The sequence below is a fragment of the Rhinatrema bivittatum genome, chromosome 1 (genome assembly GCF_901001135.1).
Source record: "Rhinatrema bivittatum chromosome 1, aRhiBiv1.1, whole genome shotgun sequence".
Classification (NCBI taxonomy): Eukaryota; Metazoa; Chordata; class Amphibia; order Gymnophiona; family Rhinatrematidae; genus Rhinatrema; species Rhinatrema bivittatum.
Genome location: NC_042615.1, coordinates 725,533,738 through 725,556,042, shown reverse-complemented (window position 1 = coordinate 725,556,042; position 22,305 = coordinate 725,533,738). Strand labels below are relative to the sequence as shown.

Below are 22,305 nucleotides of genomic sequence, written 5' to 3'. Positions count from 1 at the left end.
CTTGAATGAATTTGAAAAAGTTTTTATTATGAGTTTTTGCCTCTATGGCAAGCTTCTTCTCAAATTCTCTCTTGGCCTGACTCACTTGTATTTTACATCTAACGAGTCAGTACTTATGTTCTTCCATATTTTTCTAATTAGAGTCTGCTTTCCATTTTTTAAAAGATGCCCTTTTGGCTTTAACTGTCTCTTTCCACCTCATCATTAAACCTTGCTGGAATTCATATAATCTTCCTTCAATCTTTTTTTAATGCATAGAATACATTTTATCTGGGCTTCCAAGGCTGTATTTTTTTAAACAATTTCTATACCTCATGTAAACTTTTAACCTTGGAATTGCTTCTTTTAGTTTCTTTCTAATTTTCTCATTCTGTCATAGTCTACTTGCTTGTTTATGCTTTAACATGACCATATGAACGCATCATGTCCCAGAAATAAACAATGGTTTTACTGACTCCTGTCTCATGCTAAAAGGGATTGGTTTCGAAAACAGGCTCCCGAGGCAGATAAGGAAGGAATTCCGGTTCCCGACTACCTTGGACAATTGGAATGAGACTACTCGAGACCTTCTGCAAAGCTCTGTAGTCCCTGCAACTTGGATCGCGTACTGCAGAGCGTACAAGACAGATTCCAAATTTCTGATTGAGCACGGATGAGTATCAGGGCCCACTCCCGAAGATCTATTAGTTGAATATATATCCTTGTCTAATGAGAATGGTCTGTCACGTGGATCTGTTATCAATCTTCATGAAGTCACAGGATTGGGGGGATGCGACCAAGACGTTTATGGTACAAAAGATGTTGAAAGGTGAGCAAAGAAAGCAGGGCCTCCAAGAGATTCGAGGTATCCTATAACATGAGTTATTAGTCCAATTGTGGCATGTATTGAAATCAATCTGCAAATCTGAATTTGAACTAATTTGTTTTGAACAACATTTTCTCTTGCATTTTTCAGAGCATTAAGAGTGAGCAAACTAGTGGCCACATCCAAGAAGGAGACAAGTTATAACGGCATCCTCTTAAAAAAATGTCAAGATTTCTGAGCAGTCAGTTCAAATTATAACCCACAGGTCAAAAACAGACCAGTCAGGACAGGGAGCCAAACTTTGTCTAAAGCAGGTGACTTCTCAAGATACTTGTCCCGAAAGGAATTTGCAAAATCACATGGCTTTGCAGCCTGCGGGCAGGAAACATTTGCTAGTCCTGCTCACCAGGCAATATTGGGTTTTTCATTGACAAAGTTAGGACTCGATTCCAATCAGTTTGGTACCCATTCCTTCAGAATCAGCGTGGCCACCAGTGCAGCTCAAGCAGGTTTGCATACAGATACAATTCAAAGAATCGGATGGTAGACGTCTTCTGCAGTTAATACTTATATCTGGCTGGACTGTGTTTAATCACACTAACAAGATTTTATTTCAGATGTGCCCCAGGGGCAAGCAGTCTGGTTTGTGGGACACACTGTCCACTGGGCAGCGAAAAGGGTACCTATGGACCACACCTGGGTTTGGCCACTCATGGGATCCATATTACATGGATTGGCAAACGTGGGATGCGATGGTAGCAGCTGTTACCTATTTTGTAGCTCAGAAAGAACAGGATCGCTAGACCAGATGCAATAATAATACATTTCGGTGGTAATGACCTTGATTTGTTATCCTGTATCCAACTGATTCGTTACATTAAATCTGACATGGCAGAGTTGACGTCCTTGTTCCCACAAACTGTACTGTTTTGGTCAGATATTATCCAGCGCAGCAAATGGCGCAATAATAAATTATGGAAACCTGGCCGGAAGAAAGTGAACCAGCAGGCTGGCCTATGGGCCCAAATGTTGGAAAGGTGATAAATTATGCATGAATGGGCTGTGAAGTTGTGTACAGGAGCCGATAAAATACATCTGTCAGACATTGGTTATGATCTGTTTAATGATGCGTTTCATAGTGCCCTAGAAGGAATATTTTGTTGAGTAATTAAGGCCATAACAAGTGATGGGGGGCTGAAGCAAGGGGGTACTACCTCATGCCAGTGGCGGATTTTCAAGCCAATGGGCCGCCTGTAGGGTGGCCTGAGTGGCCCTTGCTCGGAAGCATGGCGGGGGGCTGGGCATGATGGTCATCCTGCTTAGTTAATGGCGGGTGGTTTTGACACGACTGGTGTCACAGGTGACCACATGACTCACGGATCGGAAGAGGTTGTGATTGTTTATAATAAAGCTGCAGCCTTACTCATCCATTTAATGACTTCAGTTTGTATTACTTATCAAGGTATCGCGGGAGGGGACAGTCTGAAGCATTCATAGCACCTCCCAGTGTTAATACAAGGGTACACACTAACATGCCCAATAGCCCTCTTTTAACATGGAGTCACGGGCTTGTCCTTTCCCTTTCCTCAGAGTGATTTACCTTTCTTTGTCCTATCCTTCTCCCTCCCCTCTTGCTCCGTAGGCCAGGTGACGTCTAATGTATGGGCAAGGAAGCACAGTGTGCTGACATCGAGGGCCTTTTAAACCCGCTTCCCTCAGGCACAAATCCTCTGTTTTGCGGACATTCCCACCACCCTCCTGAGTTGCGCAATTAATTTAAAAAAAACAACCAATTCTGTTAATGGTCGTTACAATTCTCTGTTAATGGTCTTTACATATCATTAGGATGGTGAGTCTGTTTCTGTTAGACAGTTAACCATCCCATGTTATTGTAAACGTGTTTTTGCTCATCACAGTTTTTAGTGTTAGGAGGGTTCTCGAGCCAGTGGGCCGTCTGTAGGGCAGCCTGGGTGGCCACCTTGCTTAAAAGCAGGGCGGGGGGCTAGGCATGATAAGAACATAGGAAATTGTCATACTGGGTCAGACCAAGGGTCCATCAAGCCCAGCATCCTGTTTCCAACAGTGGCCAATCCAGGCTACAAATACCTGGCAAGTACCCAAACACTAAGTAGATCCCATGTTACTGATGCCAGTAATAGCAGTGGCTATTCTCTAAAACAACTTGATTAAAAGCAGTTAATGGACTTCTCCTCCATGAATTTATCCAAACCTTTTGTAAATCCAGCTACACTAACGGCACTAACCACATCCTCTGCCAACAAATTCCAGACCTTAATTGTATGTTGAGTGAAATAGAATTTTCTCCAATTAGTTTTAAACGTGCTACTTGCTAACTTCATGGAGTGCACCATAGTCCTTCTATTATCTGAAAGAGTAAATAACCGATTCACATTTATCCATTCTAGACCTCTCGTGATTTTAAAGACCTCTATCATACCCCTCCCTCAGCCATCTGTTCTCCAAGCTGAACAGCCCTAACCTCTTTAGCCTTTCCTCATAGGGGAGCTATTCCATCCCCTTTATCATTTTGGTCACCCTTCTCTGTACCTTCTCAATCACAACTATATTTTTTTTGAGATGCTGCGACCAGAATTGTACACAGTTCTCATGGTGCTGTCTCACCATGGAGCGATACAGAGGCATTATGACATTTTCCATATTATTCACCATTCCCTTCCTAATAATTCCTAACATTCTGTTTGATTTTTGACTGCTGCAGCACACTGAGCTGACAATTTCAATGTATTATCCACTATGACACCTAGAACATTTTCCTGGGTGGTAGCTCCTAATACGGAACTTAACATCGTGTAACTACAGCATGGATTATTTTTCCCTATATGCATCACCTTGCACTTATCCACATTAAATTTCATCTGCCATTTGGATGCCCAATCTTCCAGTCTCGCAAGGTCCTCCCTGCAATTTATCACAACCCGCTCGTGATTTAACTACTCTGAATAATTTTGTATCATCAGCACATTTGATTACCTCACTCGTTGTATTCCTTTCCAGAGCATTTATAAATACATTGAAAAGCACCAGTCCAAGTGCAGATCCCTGAGGCACTTCACTGTTTACCCTTTTCCACTGAGAAAAATGACCATTTAATCCTACTCTGTTTTCTGTCTTTCAACTTGTTTGTAATCCATGAGAAGACACCGCCTCCTATCCCTTGACTTTTTAGTTTTCTTAGCAGCCCATCATTAGGGCCTGTGTCAAAAGCCTTCTGAAAATCCAAATACACTACATCACCTGGCTCACCTTTATCCACATGTTTATTAACCCTGTCAAAAAAGGCAAGACTTGCCTTGGGTAAATCCATGCTGACTGTGTTTCATTAAACCATGTCTTATGCTTTGTGATTTTGATCTTTAGAATAGTTTCCATTATTTTTCCCGGCACTGAAGTCAGGCTCACTGGTCTATAGTTTCCTGGATCGCCCCTGGAGCCCTTTTTAAATATTGGAGTTACAGTGGCCACCCTTCAATCCTCAGGTACAACAGATGATTTTAATGAAAGGTTACAAATTTTAAGTAATAGATCTGAAATTTAATTTTTGAGTTCCTTCAGAACCCTGGAGTGCATACCATCTGGTCCAGGTAATTTGCTCCTCTTTAGCTTGTCAATCTGGCCTACTACATCTTCCACGTTCACAGTGATTTGATTTAGTTCATCTGAATCATCACCCTTGAAAACCATCTCTGGAACTGGGGGATATGATAGAGATGTTTAAAATCATGAGAGGTCTAGAACGGGTAGATGTGAATCGGTTATTTACTCTTTCGGATAGTAAAAAGACTAGGAGGCACTCCATGAAGTTAGCATTGGGCACATTTAAAACTAATCGGAGAAAGTTCTTTTTTACTCAACGCACAATTAAACTCTGGAATTTGTTGCCAGAGGATGTGGTTAGTACAGTTAGTATAGCTGTGTTTAAAAAATAAGTTCTTGGAGGAGAAGTCCATTACCTGCTATTAAGTTCACTTAGAGAATAGCCACTGCCATTAGCAATGGTAACATGGAATAGACAGTTTTTGGGTACTTGCCAGGTTCTTATGGACTGGATTGGCCACTGTTGGAAACAGGATGCTGGGCTTGATGGACCCTTGGTCTGACCCAGTAAGGCATTTTCTTATGTTCTTAATTCCACAACATCCTCATTAGTAAACACAGAAGCAAAGAATTAATTTATTCTTTCTGCAATGACCTTATCTTCCCTAAGAGCCTCTTTTACTCTTTGGTCATCTAATGGTCCAAACTTGTGAGGAAGTCCATCTAATGGACTTCCTCACAAGTTTCTTGCTTTGGATATATTTTAAAAAGTTTTTATCATCAGTTTTTGCTTCTACGGCCAACTTCATTTAAAATTTTCTCTTAGCCCGACTTATCAGTGTTTTATACTTAATGACAATACTTATGCTTTTTCCTATTTTCTTCAGATGGATCCTTCTTCCAATTTTTGAATGATTTTTTTTGGCTAAAATAGGCTCTTTCACCTCACCCTTTAACCATGCCATTAATCATTTTGTCTCCTTCCACCTTTCTTAATGCATGGAATACATCTGAACTGCGCTTCTAAGATTGTATTTTTAAACAATGTCCATGCCTGCTGTATACTTTTAACCTTTGCAGCTGTACCTTTCAGTTTTTTCCTAACTATTTTCCTCATTTTATCCAAGTTCCCTTTTGAAAATTTAGTTTTAGAGCTGTATATTTACATATTATCCCACTTCCAGTCATTAGTTCAAATTTGATCTTGTTATGATCACTATTGCCAAGTGGTCCCACCATCATTACCTCTCTCACTAAATCCTGCGTTCCACTAAGAATTAAATCTAAAATAGCTCCTTTTCTCATTGGTTCCTGAACCAATTGCTCCATGAAGCAGTTTTTTAGTCCTGCTTGGCAAAGGCAGATGGTTTTGACACGGCTGGTGTCACAGGTGACCACGTGGCTCATGGACCGGAACAAGTTGTGATTGTTATAACACTGCAAACTTATTCATCCATTTAATGACTCCAGTTTGTATTATCATGGTATCGCAGGAAGTGACAACCCGAAGCATTCATAGCACCTCCCAGTGATAAATGTGCTGCTTTATCAAAGATTAGATAATACGAGAAATCATTTAAGAAAGTTAATTTAAGGATTCTAAGTTTACTTAAATGTCCTTTAATCCCTCCAATGGAAATGCTAAAGATGTTTTACCTAGACTTTTTGAAGACTTCTAATGAGATGATTCCCTCTTTTTCTAACGTTAATTATTCGCCTGATTGTAAAGTTGTTTCCTCTCCTGATGTGGGTACAGCTGTTTCTTCTTTTGATATTCTGGATCTTACAATGTTCCTTGAGCAGTCTAATTCTGAAATTACTGAAAGAGCAACATTGTTGGTTACATTTGCTCAGGAATCAGATAAATAATGGAGTCTGAAGCTATTTTTTCATCTCAGAGATACATCTTTTTTAGGCCAAAAGATTTCATTGTTTCCAGATATGGTTAAACACAACAGAGGAAGAAACTATTCCTTTAAAAAAAATAAAAAACAGAGGATTCTAACTTTGAATGCAAGTTTCTTGTTAAAGTTTCTCTGTAAATATTTGGTTCAGTCAGCAGAAGTCAGCTATGTATTTTTTGATCTGATCCAATTGGAAGGATTTCTCCAGAACAAGATCATTTCAGGTAATACTGTTCCATAAGTATATGTGCGTGGGCCATATAGTACTTGCTTTGGTGAATTTTTATTCTATAATAATGGTTTCCTTTGTATCTCTCCCTATATTGTAGTCTAATTAACAATGATATTTCTTTTTTTTCTGTCTTGTTGATATTTTTCCTATGTATATTGCTGTGCTTTTCTATTCTCAAGAATCTTTTGATTAAATATATCTGGAAATTAATAAAAAGAAAAGAAAAAACAAAAAAATTAAAGTACTGGTTCTTTTAGCAGGCATTCACTTAATATCACTTTGCCAGAATACATATCAGTTAGAGGAAACAAAATATGGCTTGATCAATAGAAAATTATGTTTTATTTTTAGGAATGGGGGGATTGATGGGGTACAGAATGGGGATATGGAATGGCAGTGGGGGTCTAGTTGGATGGATGTATAATGTGTGTAGATCTTCCCAATTTAGTTTGGGTTTATATGTTTTTATGAATGCAATTTATTTTTATTGTTCACCACTTTAAGGCCTATGGTAGGAAAGTGGGAAATCAAATAAATAAAATAAACCATGCTATCTTGTACTAAAATTCAGGGTTTCGAAAATGCCCATACACCGGGTTGAGTGCATTTTCTCAGCTAGCAGAGAGAGGGGGGAAAGAGAAAGTGAGGGGTGAGGTAGAAGGGGAGAGAGTAAGGAAGAAGAAAAAAGAAAATATGAGAGGGCTGCAGGGGAGACTGGAGGACAGAGAGAGTACTGTTCTTGGTTTACGTTAAATAAATAAATAAATATCCTTTAGCAATGATTGATAACCAGTTGTAAAGTGAATGTAAAGTTTGTAATTTTATAGTATGTCCGATATTATGTATGTTTTATGATGTAAACCGCTAAGATGGATAGTTCACTACCCCTAGTGCGGTATATAAAAACGTTTAAATAATTAAATAATTAAATAAATAAGTGGGGAGGGAAGGGATGTGGAGTGGGGAGGAGGAGAGGGCTGCATTTTAGGAGAGAGAAGATGCACTCACTTTATGTATTATGTACTCCCACCATACACCCTCCTCCCCCCCCCCCACCACACTCACAAATGGTTTCCGAAACAAAGGAGGAAGTACATGGCCAGTGCATTTTGCTTTTGGTAAGTTCTGGAGGAATTCTAGAATCCCCATTATAATGCATACCAAGCATTCTAAATATTGGATAAAGCACAGAATTTTCATATGATTGGATAAAAGTATAACCTGAAACTGTTCAGTCTCTCAAGAATAGAGGTGGTAAAATTTGTTCTACAGATTGCATGCATCTCATCAGAACAAGGAACAAGATTTAACTCACCTGTAGCTTTCCTTTACTAATTTTAACAGGCTTTCCTTCTTCCACTAGAAGGTTGCTATTATGTAAAACTCTTGGTGGATGCTGATGACTTTCCAAGTACATACGAACATTAATTCCAGTATCTGTCTGAATATTGTTCACCATGACTGTGAAGTTGAATTTATCGGAAAGATTATTACTATCATCATGTTTATAAACTACATGTCCATTTACCACATCATTATGAGTGAACGAATCCATAGTCTGATTATTTACATATATAATTCCATATTTCGGAGGCAAAAACACATTATATTTAATATCTTTATCATTTGCAATGTCTTGGTTTGTGGTAACACTAAAATTGGCTGGTGTTAGAATTTTTCCTTTTCCTTTCTGTACTAGCAATCCAGTATTGTTTACTATTTTGACATAAGGATCTGCAGCACTGACTTCCAGAAGTGAAGATGTATAATGTTTGCCATCTGTTACAAACAACACAAAGCGTCCATAATCTGCTCCATGGTGTAAAAATAAGACACGTTTTTGCTCTAGATCCTGTTGTCTGAACTGGTAGAGTTTGTTTGTGGTATCATTTACCAGGACCAAATCCCCATTTGGTATACCGCGTCTAGTGTATAACAACTGGCCATCATCAAAGTCAGAGTCGGGATCATGGTAACAAAGGTCTGCCAATGTCAACAGTCTATGACCATTTTTAACTACATGAAATATCTTATCTACTACCCTTATTGGTTTTTCATCATTCTTTAGTTCTATGGAAATGTTAATTCTTATCTCTGCTGATAGAAGTTCAGATTCAGTATCACTGTTTACCCATTTTTCTGATTTCTTAGTATAAGCTAAAACAAGGAATTCATCATGCACAGTCTCTGAGTCATCATGGATATACATGAGGCGTTCCCCAACTAGATCTTGGTCAGAAAAAACAATGATGTTATCATTGCTAACCAGTGAATCTGAGAAATTAATGAGTTTCAATTTCCCATGGCGAGGGCTCTCTATAACTTTATAATGAAATGTTCTATTGTTCAGAGTTTGCACAAATAGTTCTGTTCTAGTTATTAGTTTTCCTTCTCCTTCAATTATGGATAAGCCATTGTTTGTCAAAATAAGGCTGTTGAGATCTGCTTTAACATTTATTTTGAACTGGTAGATCTTTGATTCAATGTATTTTGTGGTAAGTGAAAAGTTGAATGAATCTTGAAAGTTCTCGTGGGGCTTATCAAATAATTCATATTCTACTTTTTGATCAGTAACATCTTTCTGGCTAAATGTTGAATTTTTATTCAGTATGTTATTGTTAACAAGAATTTTTCCTCTCTTGGGTAGGGAAATCAACCGGAACAGAAGTTCCTTTGTAGGTAGCTTAATACCTTCCATTACAGCCAAAAGATGATCTGCATTCAGAGGTTTCTTTTTCAGTTTTTCTACAACCAGAGGAACATTTTTCACTATTTTATATTTCAGCCATCTGACTGAAATTTGAAATTCAAGCTCTTCACTGTTTTGACTTCCAAAGCTGGCTTTGAATTTAAAGAAATCAGTAACATTTTCTCCCTGAATTTCTTTGAATGTACCCATGTACCTTACACGATCACGCTCAAGGGAACGTTGAGAAAAAGAATTTACTTGCTTCCACTCACTACCAGAATGCCGCCTTTGAATTACACCAAATTTGGGTGGATCAGTAATATCATATTGAATTTCCACCTCTTGTTTCACAGCATTAGTTTGTACTGACAAGTTACTAGAAGTGATCAGTTCTTCATGACCTTGCAATACTTCCAAACCCGTATTGATGACTTTATAATCCAGTGGGACGGCCATGACACGTAATACTACTGTGTTACTGACCTTTTCACCATCACTTGCTCTCAAAACAATTCTAGAGTTCCTGACACTATTGTGGACATAAAAAATGTTTCCCTGTTTTAATTCAGAATTGGAAAAAGTAGTAATAGCTTTTCCAGGCTCCTTAGAATTTTCCAAAAATCCAGCATCTCCATTAGGGTTACCAAGAACAGAAAAACTAAGTCCTGTAGAGTCTGTATCTATATCAGTAACTGCTACCAGATCAGTGGTGAGACGTTTCTTGGTGTTCTCTAATAAAACAAAAAGGTTTCCTTCAGGAAGTTCAAGTTCAGGAGCATCATTTATTGGTGTAACAGTAATATTAAATGTATGTTGCTCAATTCCTTGCAGATGAGGCGGCATCTGTTTCATACTGCTGGTACTAATTGAAAAGGTGAAATGATCACACATGTTCTCAGAACCATCATGTATGTACAGAACTCTTCCATGCCACAGATCTAGCATAGTGAATGTGTTTTTCTCCATTCCCTCTTCAACTTCTAATCTCAAGTAGCCATGTCTTGGTTGTTCAAGTATTTTAAAGACAACCTGAGACTGACGAATCCCTATCTTCTTGTATTCTAGATTTAATTTAATATGTTTAGATTCTAGAGAAGCACGCCCACCTTCAGGAAGCACCAAATTGGTCAGGATTAGGAAATGGCCACTGGTATTCATCCATTGGGATATGACTGACTGAGAAACAGCAGAAGTAGGGGCTACTTTTACAACAAGAATCTTTTCAGTTGTTACTGCTTTATTTGTACTTAATGGTTTCTGTGTTTTGCAACCAGGTGAAATATCTTTTGTAACCAACACATCCTTTAATCCTTTCTTCACAGAGTTAGCTTTCATGTCCTTTATGCAACCCTTAAAAGAACCACCTCTGATATTCTTTCCAGATACGGAGGACAGACCTAATTTGATTAGTTCCACTCGTGTACTATCATCTATACCACCTACAAAGAAAGGCCCTTTAAGATGTAGTACCTTGCTATGTGAAGACAGTGAGATTTGCACAGTTTCATCGTCCACAGTAAGTTGCAAATGTCTTGGCATGAACTTAAGTCTGACAGAATGCCATCTGTTGTCATTGACTAAACTGAGGGAAGAAAGCTGTGTTTTACTTCTGCCTTTTCCAATATAAGCTTTAATGAGTCCATCTTCTATTTCCATGGCAAGGATATCTCCGGCCCTTCCTGAATTGTAAAGCAGCAAGCCTCGTACAGCTGTGGTCTGTACTGAAAACTCCCATACCCCTTCATCCTGAGCACTCCACAGAGGAAAAGCAATGTAAGATCTGGAGCTGAAGAAACTGATGGGGTCATCCTCACTAGCAAAGAATTCACCACTGCACCCCAGAGACACTTCATGAACAAGTTTAGATCCGAGATGTGATCGCAGGGGAACCAGGACCTCGTGCTGATTAAATACAACATCCTCTATGCATCCTCTGAAAGAGGCCGAAGGTCCTTGAAGGTAAGGAACATCAAGGCCACTGCTCCCACCAACATAGAGTCCGTGTTGGAAATGTAATTCCTGTAGCCCGCCTGGAATTTTTCCACTTGCTTTAAAGTTCTTGTCTACAGTCAGAGTTACATTCTCATCTTCATGGTGCAGTTGAACCATATGCCAAGCCAAATCATTTAGATGAGATCTTTCTTGAGAGCGTAGCACTTGTTCTCCACCTCCAAAATTCACTTTCACCTAAGAGAAATGACATTTTGATTAGTCAATCTCTATATTTACTGGGTTTCTTTTAACAACACTACAATAAAAAATAAGAAACAAATCTTCTAATTACAGTATTTAAGAATAGTTAGAGTCTCTGCCAATGAGCTTGTAAACAACCCACAGTCAAATACCAGAATATTTTTAAAAATATAAAGACTCCTTCCGGTTATTTTTTAAACAGAAAAATTGGGGAGGGAAGAGCTTAACACAATAACCACACTTCAAGATAACATCCGCCTCTCCAGACTGCAACAGGTCTATAACTACCTTCCCTACTGTGAGATCTAATACAATAAACATTTTATAATGTAAAGAAGACTTTTTCCACTAGCTTCAATCTTGGGGGCCAATTTATTAAGCTGCATTAAAACCATCTTGTATGTGAACTGAAATCCTCATCCATTATTTTGTCACCTCACCAAAAGAATTTTACAAGATCTCACTCTTTTTGCATCCTTGTTTCAACTTACTGCACATCCTTTCTTTAGTAATGTTTCCATAACTTTGCCCACTACTGAAATTAGACTGACAGATCCATAGTTACCTGCTGCCTCCCTGTTCACATTTTTGTGGAATGCGACCTCTGATCTCCTCCCATCCTTCAGAATCTAACCCATTTTCCAAGGACAAATTTAAAAAGGCTGCGAGAGATGCAGTCAGCACTTCCTTGAGCTCTTTCAATATTCTAGTGTGGCACAATCCTTGGCTTTAGGGAGGCATGCTGGAAAGAAAACCAGCTGGGCTCCGGCTTACAAAAGAAAATCACTTTTATTGTTCACAAACTGAAAGACAGCAAAAAGCTTGCCTACCTCAGCAGTGATACATCAAAAGTCAAATATTCAAATATAAAGGTTTCTGGCATAGTTCCTGGAGATTCCTTCTCCCTTTCTGGACTCATTTGTTCCTTCCTGAGTTTGGCTTTTATTCCCATCCTCAGGGAAAATGCCCTGTGGCCTGAATGGGATAGACCAGGCCAAGTAGCTGGTCCCAGTCCATTAAGGTGTTCTGGGTTTCTAGTCTATAGTAGTCATAGTACTCCATCAGGACCCATTGCCCAACCTATTCATTTATTTATTTATTTTATTTGTTGATTTTATATACCGACATTCGTCAGAACATCATGCCGGTTTACACTGTAACTGATTATAACAAAAGAGCGAAAATACAATAAACAGCGGGGGGGGGGGGGGGGGGGGGAGAGCAGCGAATGAATGAGGAGAGAGGACAGCAGTAGGAAGGATAGGGAAAGGGAGAAACTGATAGGAACCTTTAAAGCATATAAATTAACTAGAGACAATATAGATTCAAATTAGCTGGGAATGCCAGACCATTGATGGCAGGGACTGGGAGAGGTAAGGGGGGGGGGGCAAGGGGGAGGAAAAGGGGGAGGAGAGGAATTATAATCCTTCATAGAGAGTCTTTGCTAGGGGCGAGACGTGGAAAAAGGAGCAGTAGCTGAAGGGAGGAGGAGAAGGTGAGTGGGCTAAGAGATTAGAGTTCTCAACTAAGTTTGGTCAACATCTGGATATGCCAATTTAAAGAGCCATGTTTTGAGCCCTTTTTTAAATTTAGACAGACTAGGTTCGAGGCGGAGAGCAGTGGGCAGGGTGTTCCATAGAGAAGGGCCAGCAATGGAGAAAGCCCTTTCTCTGATGGAAGTGTGGTGTGAAGTTTTTAGGGTGGGGGTGTATAGAGTTCCAGCAAGGATGGATCTGGAAGGGCGGGTGGATGATCGGAAATGTGGTGCATTCTCGAGCCAGGTATGATTTTGATTGTACAATAGACTGTGGAGAATGGTGAGTGTTTTGTATTTTATGCAGGAGGCAATGGGTAACCAGTGGAGGCCTTTTAGGATAGGGCTAATGTGATCAGATTTACGGGTGTTTGTGAGAATTCTGGCCATGGCATTCTGTAATAGTTGGAGAGGTTTAATTGTGGCGAGAGGGAGGCCCAGAAATAAGGAGTTGACATAGTCCAGTTTAGATAAGATAGTTGCCTGTAGGACTGTGCAGAGGGGTCTTGGGTATATAGAAGGGGTTTAAGTTTCTTTAGGATGTGCAATTTGAAAAAAATGTTTTTATGGTATTGTGGATATGAGATTTGAAGTTTAGTTGTTGATCAAGATAGACACCAAGATCTCTCACATTGTAGGTGACTGCATCGGGGAGAGGAGAGGAGTTACTTAAGGCTGGGAGCGTGCGTGCAGAGGGATTGGAGATCGTAGGGAGCTCCGTTTTTGTTACATTTAAGGCGAGATGTAGGTTTGAAAGAAGGGTATTGATTGAGATAAGGCATGAATCCCAGAATTGTATTGTTTTGGGGAGGGATTCTTCTTCTGTAAACGGATTTGCAATCATTTCATAATCAATTATATATCTGTATTCTGACTTAGGCAGAACACATTCCCATTCTTTGCTATAGATTGAGCACAAAAATGTATTTAAGAATTCTGCCTTCTGCTGGCCCCCATTCTTGCTAATTCCACCAACTTTTATCTTAAACTTGCACCTTGGTTTTATGTCTCCCTTATATATATATATAATGATTTTATTTCCTTCTGTTGTTAATTGGGAAATATTTTTCTCTGGGCTTTTGCTCATCTATCTTCCTTGCTTCCATTTTTTGTCTGATAATTTTGGCTGTACTAGCCATCCTATTTTCTTTTGTATTTTCTGAATGTTAGTTTTTTTATTCTTAAAATTTCTGCTACCTCCTTGGCAAGCCATATTGTTCTCGATTTCCTCTCCCCTTGTTGACTTGCCTTATTGAGAAATTACAACTTACCTGATAATTTCCTTTTCTTTAGAATAGTCAGATGAATCCAGAACAAGTGGGTTATACACCCCCCACCAGCAGATGGTGTTATGGTTATTGATGTTTGGGTGGATCCTTGGACACTGTGGCAGCTGACCATGCCCCCGGGGGGCAGTCCCGTGAGGGACCACAGTGTCAGGCTACACTGGACACACAAACACAGATTTGAATCTTTTATTAAACAGTTTTGGAAGCCACCAGAGGTGGCAGTAGTGAGTAGTGGATGTTAAGCCCAGCTGGGCAGGTCTTCCACAGAACGCTGGAACAGCGAATCCTCTGCTAGGCAGTGCTGTAGTGGAACGAGACTGAGCGTTATGAGTACACAATAAGCAGCATTCAGAGTCCCAGGTAGAATTAGGAGAAGCTCCGAGACAGGGAGAGCAGGCCCTCAAGGAGCGAGTACCTGATCCCTTAGAGCAGAGAGACTCAGTTGAATTGTACTCACGTAGCAGTAACAGATTCCACTAGACGAGAGGTCTGGCACCGGAACAGAGGGCAGGCCCTCGAGGAGCGAGTACCTGGTTCCAGTGAAGCAGTACTGTGGAATAGATGGCAGTTGTACTCACAGATGGAAACTGTTAGTGAAGTCCTGCAAGTAGAAAGGTTTGAAGATGCAGGCAGCGACTCAAGGAACATGGGCCCTCAAGGAGCGAGTACCGGCTCCCTGATAGCACCTGAAAGAAGCAGAAGAGGCCCCCGAGGAGCAGGTACCCCCGTTAGCAACCCCAAAGGGTGTAAGAGTTCCAGATAGCGCTGGAGTGGCAGAGCAGCTTCTGTATGGAGAGCGAATCCCATCCGCAGTGTTACTGTTGCTAACTCGATGAGCTAGCAAATACTGTAGGCTTAAATATCCGGGCAGCATGATGTCATATCAGGGGGACACTCCTGAGGTTCGCGCCAATGTGGAAATAAAGATGAGGGCGGTGTGCATGCGCGCCCTAAGGTACCTTGGAGAAACATGGCGGGAGGCAGCACCAAAGCCGGTCCGGGGACACTGGAGAGGACGGCAAACAGACGCTGCGGCAGCCAGTAATCCAAGGTGAGCGGGAGGAGCCGCAAGTAGTGAGAGGTAGGCGGGGCAAAGGCGTTGAAGACCGTTGCAACAGATGGAGACAGAGCAAACTGATGTCACAGTATATATACCCCTGGAGTGACATCAGCCTGCCAGTATTATCTTCAAAAGCAACTGTGGACAGACTAACACAACTTGATTAAACAGAAAACCATTTCAATACTCAGCCAACAGGCAACAGTGAGCCCAGACAAGAGGTATTAACCTTAGTCTAGGGACTGGATGATCACTTACCAGTAATCCCTATAACATGTGGCCATGCAGGAGGACTATAATGCAGCCAAGGGTTGGAAGCTGGATTCATCTGACTGCCCTAAAGAAAAGGAAATTATCAGGTAAGTAGTAATTTCTCATTTCTTAGCATCCAGTCAGATGAATCCAGAACAAGTGGGATGTACCCAAGCTACTCCCAAATAGGGTAGGAGACTGCCTGCAGTCCAGTCAAAACCGCACATGCAAAGCCTGCATCCTCCCGGGCTTGCACATCCAAAAGATAATAAATGGAAAAGTGCGCAACGAGGACCACGTCGCAGCTTGGCAAATGTCGACGGGATACAACAATTTCACTTCCGCCCCGACACTGCTTGAGCTCTAGTGGAATGAGCCCTGACCTGAGTACGTAACGGCTTCCCAGCATCAACATATGCAGCCGTGACTACCTCCTTAATTCAGCCAGCAATGGTAGACTGTGGGCTGGCTCTCCCTACCTGGTACCACCGTGAAAGACAAACAGGCAATCCGTCTTCCATAAAGGCTTAGTAACCTCCAGATACCGGACAATATATCTCTTGACATCCAAGGGTCACAACAGACAATACTCCTCTACATCTTTCTCTTTGTCCAGAGAGGGCAGGGAGATGGACTGATTCAAGTGAAAGTCAGTGACCACCTTCAGTAAAAAAGAAGAAACAGTACGCAGCTGGACCGCCCCTGGAGTCACCTGGAGGAATTGCTCCCGGTAAGACAAGGCCTGAAGTTTGGAAACCGTACACGCAGAACAAATTGCCAACAGAAACACCATTTCCAAAGTCAGTAACCGCAAGTTCAGGTTACGCATCAGGCCAAATATAGGGCCACTAAGAAATCCAATACCAAATTAAGACTCCACAAGGGCACTGGAAACCGCAAAGGACGACGAAGATATTTCACTCCTTTCAGGAAACAGGTCACATCAGGATGAGCTGACAAGAATACACCATGAACCTGACCTCTGAAACAGGCGAGTGCGGCTATTTGTACCTTTAAGGAATTCCAAAATGAGTGGGATCTTGATCGAACAAGGAAGGGTACCTTAATCCTCACACCAGGCCTCAAACACTCGCCAAACCCACACATAGGCCAAAGAAGTGGAGAACTTTCTAGCTCTTAGCAAGGTGAAAATCACTGCTGCAGAGTAACAACATTTCAGCAAGTGAGCCCTTTCAAGGGCCATGCCATAAGACAAAATTGAGTTGGATCTTTTGAAGAACAGTTCCCTGCTGCAACAGATCCCTGTGCGCCAGAAGCCAAAGGGACGATTCTGCCAGAAGCCACCACAGATCCACATACCATGGCCTCTTGGAGCAATCAAGAGCACCATCCATCTGTGACATTCGATCCTTCGGACTAATCTGCCCAACAGGGGCCATGGAGGAAAGACGTACAGCAACTTGTCTTTCGGCCACTCCTGCATCAAGGCATCTATGTCCAACGACTTCGGATTTCTCCTGCAACTGAAGAATTGCGGAATTTTCACATTGTAAAAAGTAGCCAGCAAGTCTAGAAACAGGAGACACCGGCAATCCAGAATCAGCTGAAATGCCTTGTTTGATAGTGCCCATTCTCCTGGGTCCAGACTTTTCCTGCTGAGAAAGTCTGCTCTTACATTGTCTTTTCATGGTATATGTGAGTCTGAGATCATCTGGAGATGTAGTTCGGCCCATTCCATAAATTGATCTATCTCTCTTGCAACACTTGTTGACTCTTGGTTCCTCCCTGCCAATTTATGTAAGCCACAGTCATTGCGTTGTCTGACATTATCTGGACCACTCAACCCTGCAGCCTGTCGCTGAACTGCAAACATGCCAACCAGACTGCCCTGGCTTCCAAACGACTTATGTTCTAGAGAGACTCTTCTGCATCCCAGCACCCTTGCGCTTCAACTCCTGATAGTGATCTCCCCAACCATGGAGGCTTGCATCTGTCGTAGGTACCAGCCAGGCCATTGGTGCTCAGGAAATTCCCTTCCTTAGATGATCCAGTTGTAGCCACCATTGCAGTCGAGAGAAGACCTCCATCGACAGAATCGAGTAGTCCAGAGACTGCGGGTTCCACCGAAACAACAAGGAGCACTGAAGAGGATGCATATGCGCTCTCACCCATGATACCACTTCTAGGATTGCCGCCATTAAACTAAGTACATGGAGGTATGACTATACGGTCGGGTGCAGAGTGTACATCAATAGACGTATCTGTGCCATCAACTTCTGAAAATGAGCTTCCGGCAAGAAAACCTTGCCCTGCTTCATGTCAAAACAAACCCCAAGGTATTCCAATGACTGAGCAGGCTGAAGACTGCTCTTGGCCAGATTCACCACCCAGCTGAGCTCCTGCAACAGGGAGATCCCCTTGCAGATCACTAGTCAGCTTTCTTCCAGCAACTTGGCCTGAATTAGCCAGTCGTCCAAATACGTGTGTACTAGGATTCCATCCTCTCTCAATTCTGCTGCAACTACCACCATTACCTTGGAAAAGGTCCTGGGAGCGGTGGCCAGACCAAAAGGCAGTACCCAAAACTGATAATGGCATCCCAGAACTGCAAACCGCAGAAAGCATTGATGCTCTAGTCCAATGGGAATGTGAAGATACACTTCAGACAGATCCAAAAAGGTCAGAAATTCCCCCAACTGCACGGCCATTATCACCGAGCGCAAGGTCTCCATGCAAAAAATGCATCACTCGTAAATGGGTCGCAAAGATCCCTCTTTCTTTGGCACAATGAAATAAATTGAATATCGCCCCATATTTTCTTGAGAAGCGGGCACCAGAATCACAGCTCTCAGACTGCCAATGTATCCTCCACTGCCTACTTCTTCTGAGAGGAGAAAGCATGAACATGTCCCGAGGAATACTGCAAAACTTCAGTGCATATACTTCTCGTATCATCTTCAACATCCATTGATCCAATATGATGTTGACCCACCTCTGACAGGAGAGAGAGAGGCAGCCCCTATCTACTTCTGGGGGTGGGTCAGCAAACCTTCATTGGGAGGATCCGCTACCCGAGCCCATGACCCTTCTGGGCTGTCTGGGATGAAAGGACTGAAACCTACCAAAAGGTTGAGTCTTCTGAAAGGTCATTCCTCTACAGGGATAAAAATACTTGGATCCCCCTAGCATGGCCTCTCATGCTAAAAAAGCGTGGCATCTGCTTCTTATCCTTCGGTAATTAAGGAATCAGTGATTCACCCCACTTACTGGCCAGTTTCTCTAACTCGCTCCCAAACAAAGGCGAGCCTTTAAAGGGCAATTTCATGAGGTTAGCCATGGAAGTCACATTGGCCGACCAATTTCAGAGTCATAGCTGATGCCTGGTCACTATTACCGAAGCCACCCCTCTGGCTGAGGTGTGGACGAAATCGCAGCCGGCATCTGCCAAGAAGGTGGCCTCTGGCTCAATAACTGTCCTGGAATTCACCCTAGTCATCAACCTCTTGAGAGAGAAGTAAACAAGAGCGAGCTACCAAGGAACAACAAGAAACTATTTGAAAGTCATTGCCACTGCTTCAAATGCCTGCTTAAGGATTGTTTCAATCCTCCTATCATGTACCGTACATCTTTCAAGGCCGCTCCTCCTTCCAGGGGAATAGTCATCTGCTTGAAGACTGTACATTCAAGTGCATCCACCTTCGGAAAATGTAAACATTCTCTCACCACCGGATCCAGAGGGTACAGGCCTTCCAAAACCTGACCTCCTTTGAGATTAGCTTCTGGGGCACCCCACTCAAGATCAATCAATTCTTGAATGGTCTCCACTACAGGTAAAAAACAAGAGGCTTTACATACAGAGACCAAAATGGGATTTTTCTTTGGCTCAGACATGGAATCTGCCCCAGGTACTCCCAGCATTTTCAAGGTCTGGGAAATCAGGGCAGGCAGTTCATCTCTATGGAAGAACCATAGCATAGTCTTATACGGTTCTAATCCTTGAGGAATTTTGCCACTCTCAAGATCAGCATCATCATCCATGCCATCTGGATCTCTAGTGGGTAGTCCCGCTGCCACTCTAGGAGTACTCCAGCGTTTACTAGTAGGTCCAGGCAAAGACTGCATCTGCGATTCTACCCTAGGAGCATTGGACAGGGCTGAGGAAATGTAACCAAGAAAATGTAGAAGAATCCAGACCAGAAGGTACTTGAGGTGTACTCACTAAGCTGCCTTCCCCTGCTGAAAAACCACTTAGGGGATTTCCAAAATCAGGTGCCCCACCTGAACGGTATGTACCCAGACCTACATCCGGCTGGGAAGAACCAGACTTAGTGAAATCAGCAGAAGATAATTCTTCCTGAGCTTCCAAACCAGTGCTGGCTCAAGTCAGCGAGCATTCCTGGTTGAAATGCCCGAATTTGACAGGCAGTGCAAAGAGAAAGGCGCTTATGTTTTTTAGATACAGGCACCATTAGACCAGCAGCGCACTGATCAGTGGCTGAAATAGTGCATCTAGCTGCTTTTTTTTTTTTTTTTAAACTTACCTGAGCTAAGCCTTACCTGGCTGAGTACAGAGATGATCTCCAGCTGTGGGGGAAGAGGGCATTTGCCATCACCGCCGAACCCAGCTTCCTGCACCTGTTGTCTTTCAGCTGTTTAACAGCTATGACTATGCCAATTGAAAAAACAGCTACCGGACCTAGGCACTCATCTGAGGAACCACGGAAATCACCTCAGAAATTCTCAACTGGAGAGGGGGCCTTTTGGTATCATTGCAGGAGAATGTGGCAAATTTATTTTCCTTATTTCTCCTTTTTTATTAAATCGAAGCTATCTCCAGTAGGGAGATGCACGTCCACCATCTGCTGGAGACGGAGAATACTGGCAGGCTATTGTTACTGCAGAGGTATATATATACTGTGATGTCAGTTTGCTCAGTCTCCATCTGCTGGTGGGGGTGCATAACCCACTTGTTCTGGATTCATCTGACTGGATGCTAAGAAAACAGATTTGATACTTTTGCTTTGTACTCTTTAATTTCTACCCATGCTTTATCTGTGCCCTTCAGATTCTGAATTCCAAATAGGCCTTCCTCTATAGAATTTCTTAACTTGAAATCAGCCCTTCTAAAGGCCAGGACTCTTACCCTGGTACTGTTTGGCTCAGGTCCAAATCTAATGTTGTTCCATACTGTAAATTTTCTGCTACTATGAAGTCAGTGACACCATCTTCATTTGTCAATCCCAGTTCCAGTGCAGCCTTCGAGTGGGCTTGTCAACTAGTTTCCTGAGCGTTCCCCCAGGACTTCTCAATGCTACCTGAAGCAGGTCTGAGGCAATCCACATTTGGTCAATTAAAGTTGTCTACAAGCAGCAACTCTCTTTTGCAAGCTATTCTTATTATGTCACTCATCATATCGTAATCTACTTCTTTTTCCAGGGTACAGTATTGTCTTCTTAGGTTTATGCAGGACAACACATAGTAATTCAGCTTTTCCCTGTTCTATTTTGTCTCTATGTAAAGAGCAACTCCTCCTCCCTTTTTCCCTATTCTTTACTTCCTGAACAGACTGTACTCCTAGGATGGTCAGAGCCCAATCCCGAGTTCCAATATTCCAACTAATCCTTGCCAGTCTAGTCTGGAGTTGAACATCTCAAATTAAGGTAACTGCTACATGGCCTTCTGTAGTCAAAAGGGTACCTATATTAATATGAAATCTCATAGTAACAGAAGTACTGATTCACTCATTTTCCTTTGGACCTTTGCTGATGACTTCCCAGAAAAGTAGAAAACATTTCTGGTTCCAATAATTATTCTGCAGAAAATTGCTCTATGCTTACAGGGATAGCATAAGAGGAAAGAAGCTTCCTTGGCATGCACTTGGAGTCTTAATGACAACAATTTCTGTCTTTGGCCTTGTCTCCCAGTTAACATCTGGAAATATTCTTATGATCAGACCAAGAAATGTTTTTTATTTTGTCTAAAAAAAAAAAAAATAACTTCAAAATCCAATTTCTGTCAAATTCCAATAAGAGGAGTTATCAATAACATAATCTTTATCAAAGATTAAGGTAAAAGACCTAAAGAAGCTTTACCTAGGGATTATATTTAAAAATGTTTCTCATTATCAATCTGCCCTTTTGATCAGGTAATAGAGGCCGAAGCCTAAAGACCAAATCCAGGTAGAAACCACAGCGTAGTCAAGGCAAGCTGGTGTCAGGGCAGGCGGCTGAGCAAGACAAGGTACTGAGTCAGAGCAGAGCAAGGGTCAAAGCCAAGGAATCAGTCCAGAACGCAGTCCACCGTAGCAAGGGTCAAAGCCAGAAAATCAATCCAACGAGACAAGGAAGGGACCAGGGTATGGGTCAGGAGCAGGAACCAGGAACGAAGTCAGGATCAGGAATCAGGAACAATGGGCAACTAGCACATGAATAAACGTGGAGACCTGTTGCCAAGGCAAGGAATTAGTGGTGGGGCCCTGCCTTAAATAGCAAGGCCCGATGATGTCATCATCCGGGCCCACTTGGGGAGACCCACCGGGAGCTAAGGAGGTCCACGGAGGAGTCAGGAGCTTCTGAGGAAGCAGTAGGTGCTCAGGGGCGTAGGCGTCTGCCCCTAGCCACAAGCAAGGATGGTCCAAGACCGGGAGCAGAGCTGCTGCGGGCCTACCGCAGACGGGACACTCAACACTTATTGCTAACAAAGTTTGATTGTCCAGTGTTGAAAGCAGTGCGGAAAAATGGTACTTGATTTTTAAAAAGCTAAAATAAAGGCACAGATGATTCCTGGCAATAGGGACGCAAGATATCAAGT

General features: G+C 42.0%; 1 protein-coding gene across 1 annotated transcript in view; it reads right to left on the bottom strand.

Annotated features, from left to right (window-relative positions):
• Positions 1 to 22,305, bottom strand: part of LOC115076154 (chondroitin sulfate proteoglycan 4-like) — a 99,364-nt gene that overhangs the window by 56,591 nt on the left and 20,468 nt on the right. The window contains exon 3 of the mRNA XM_029577294.1: positions 7,833 to 11,393. Within this exon, the coding sequence (XP_029433154.1) occupies positions 7,833 to 11,393 (3,561 nt within the window). The remainder of the gene's footprint in view (positions 1 to 7,832; positions 11,394 to 22,305) is intronic.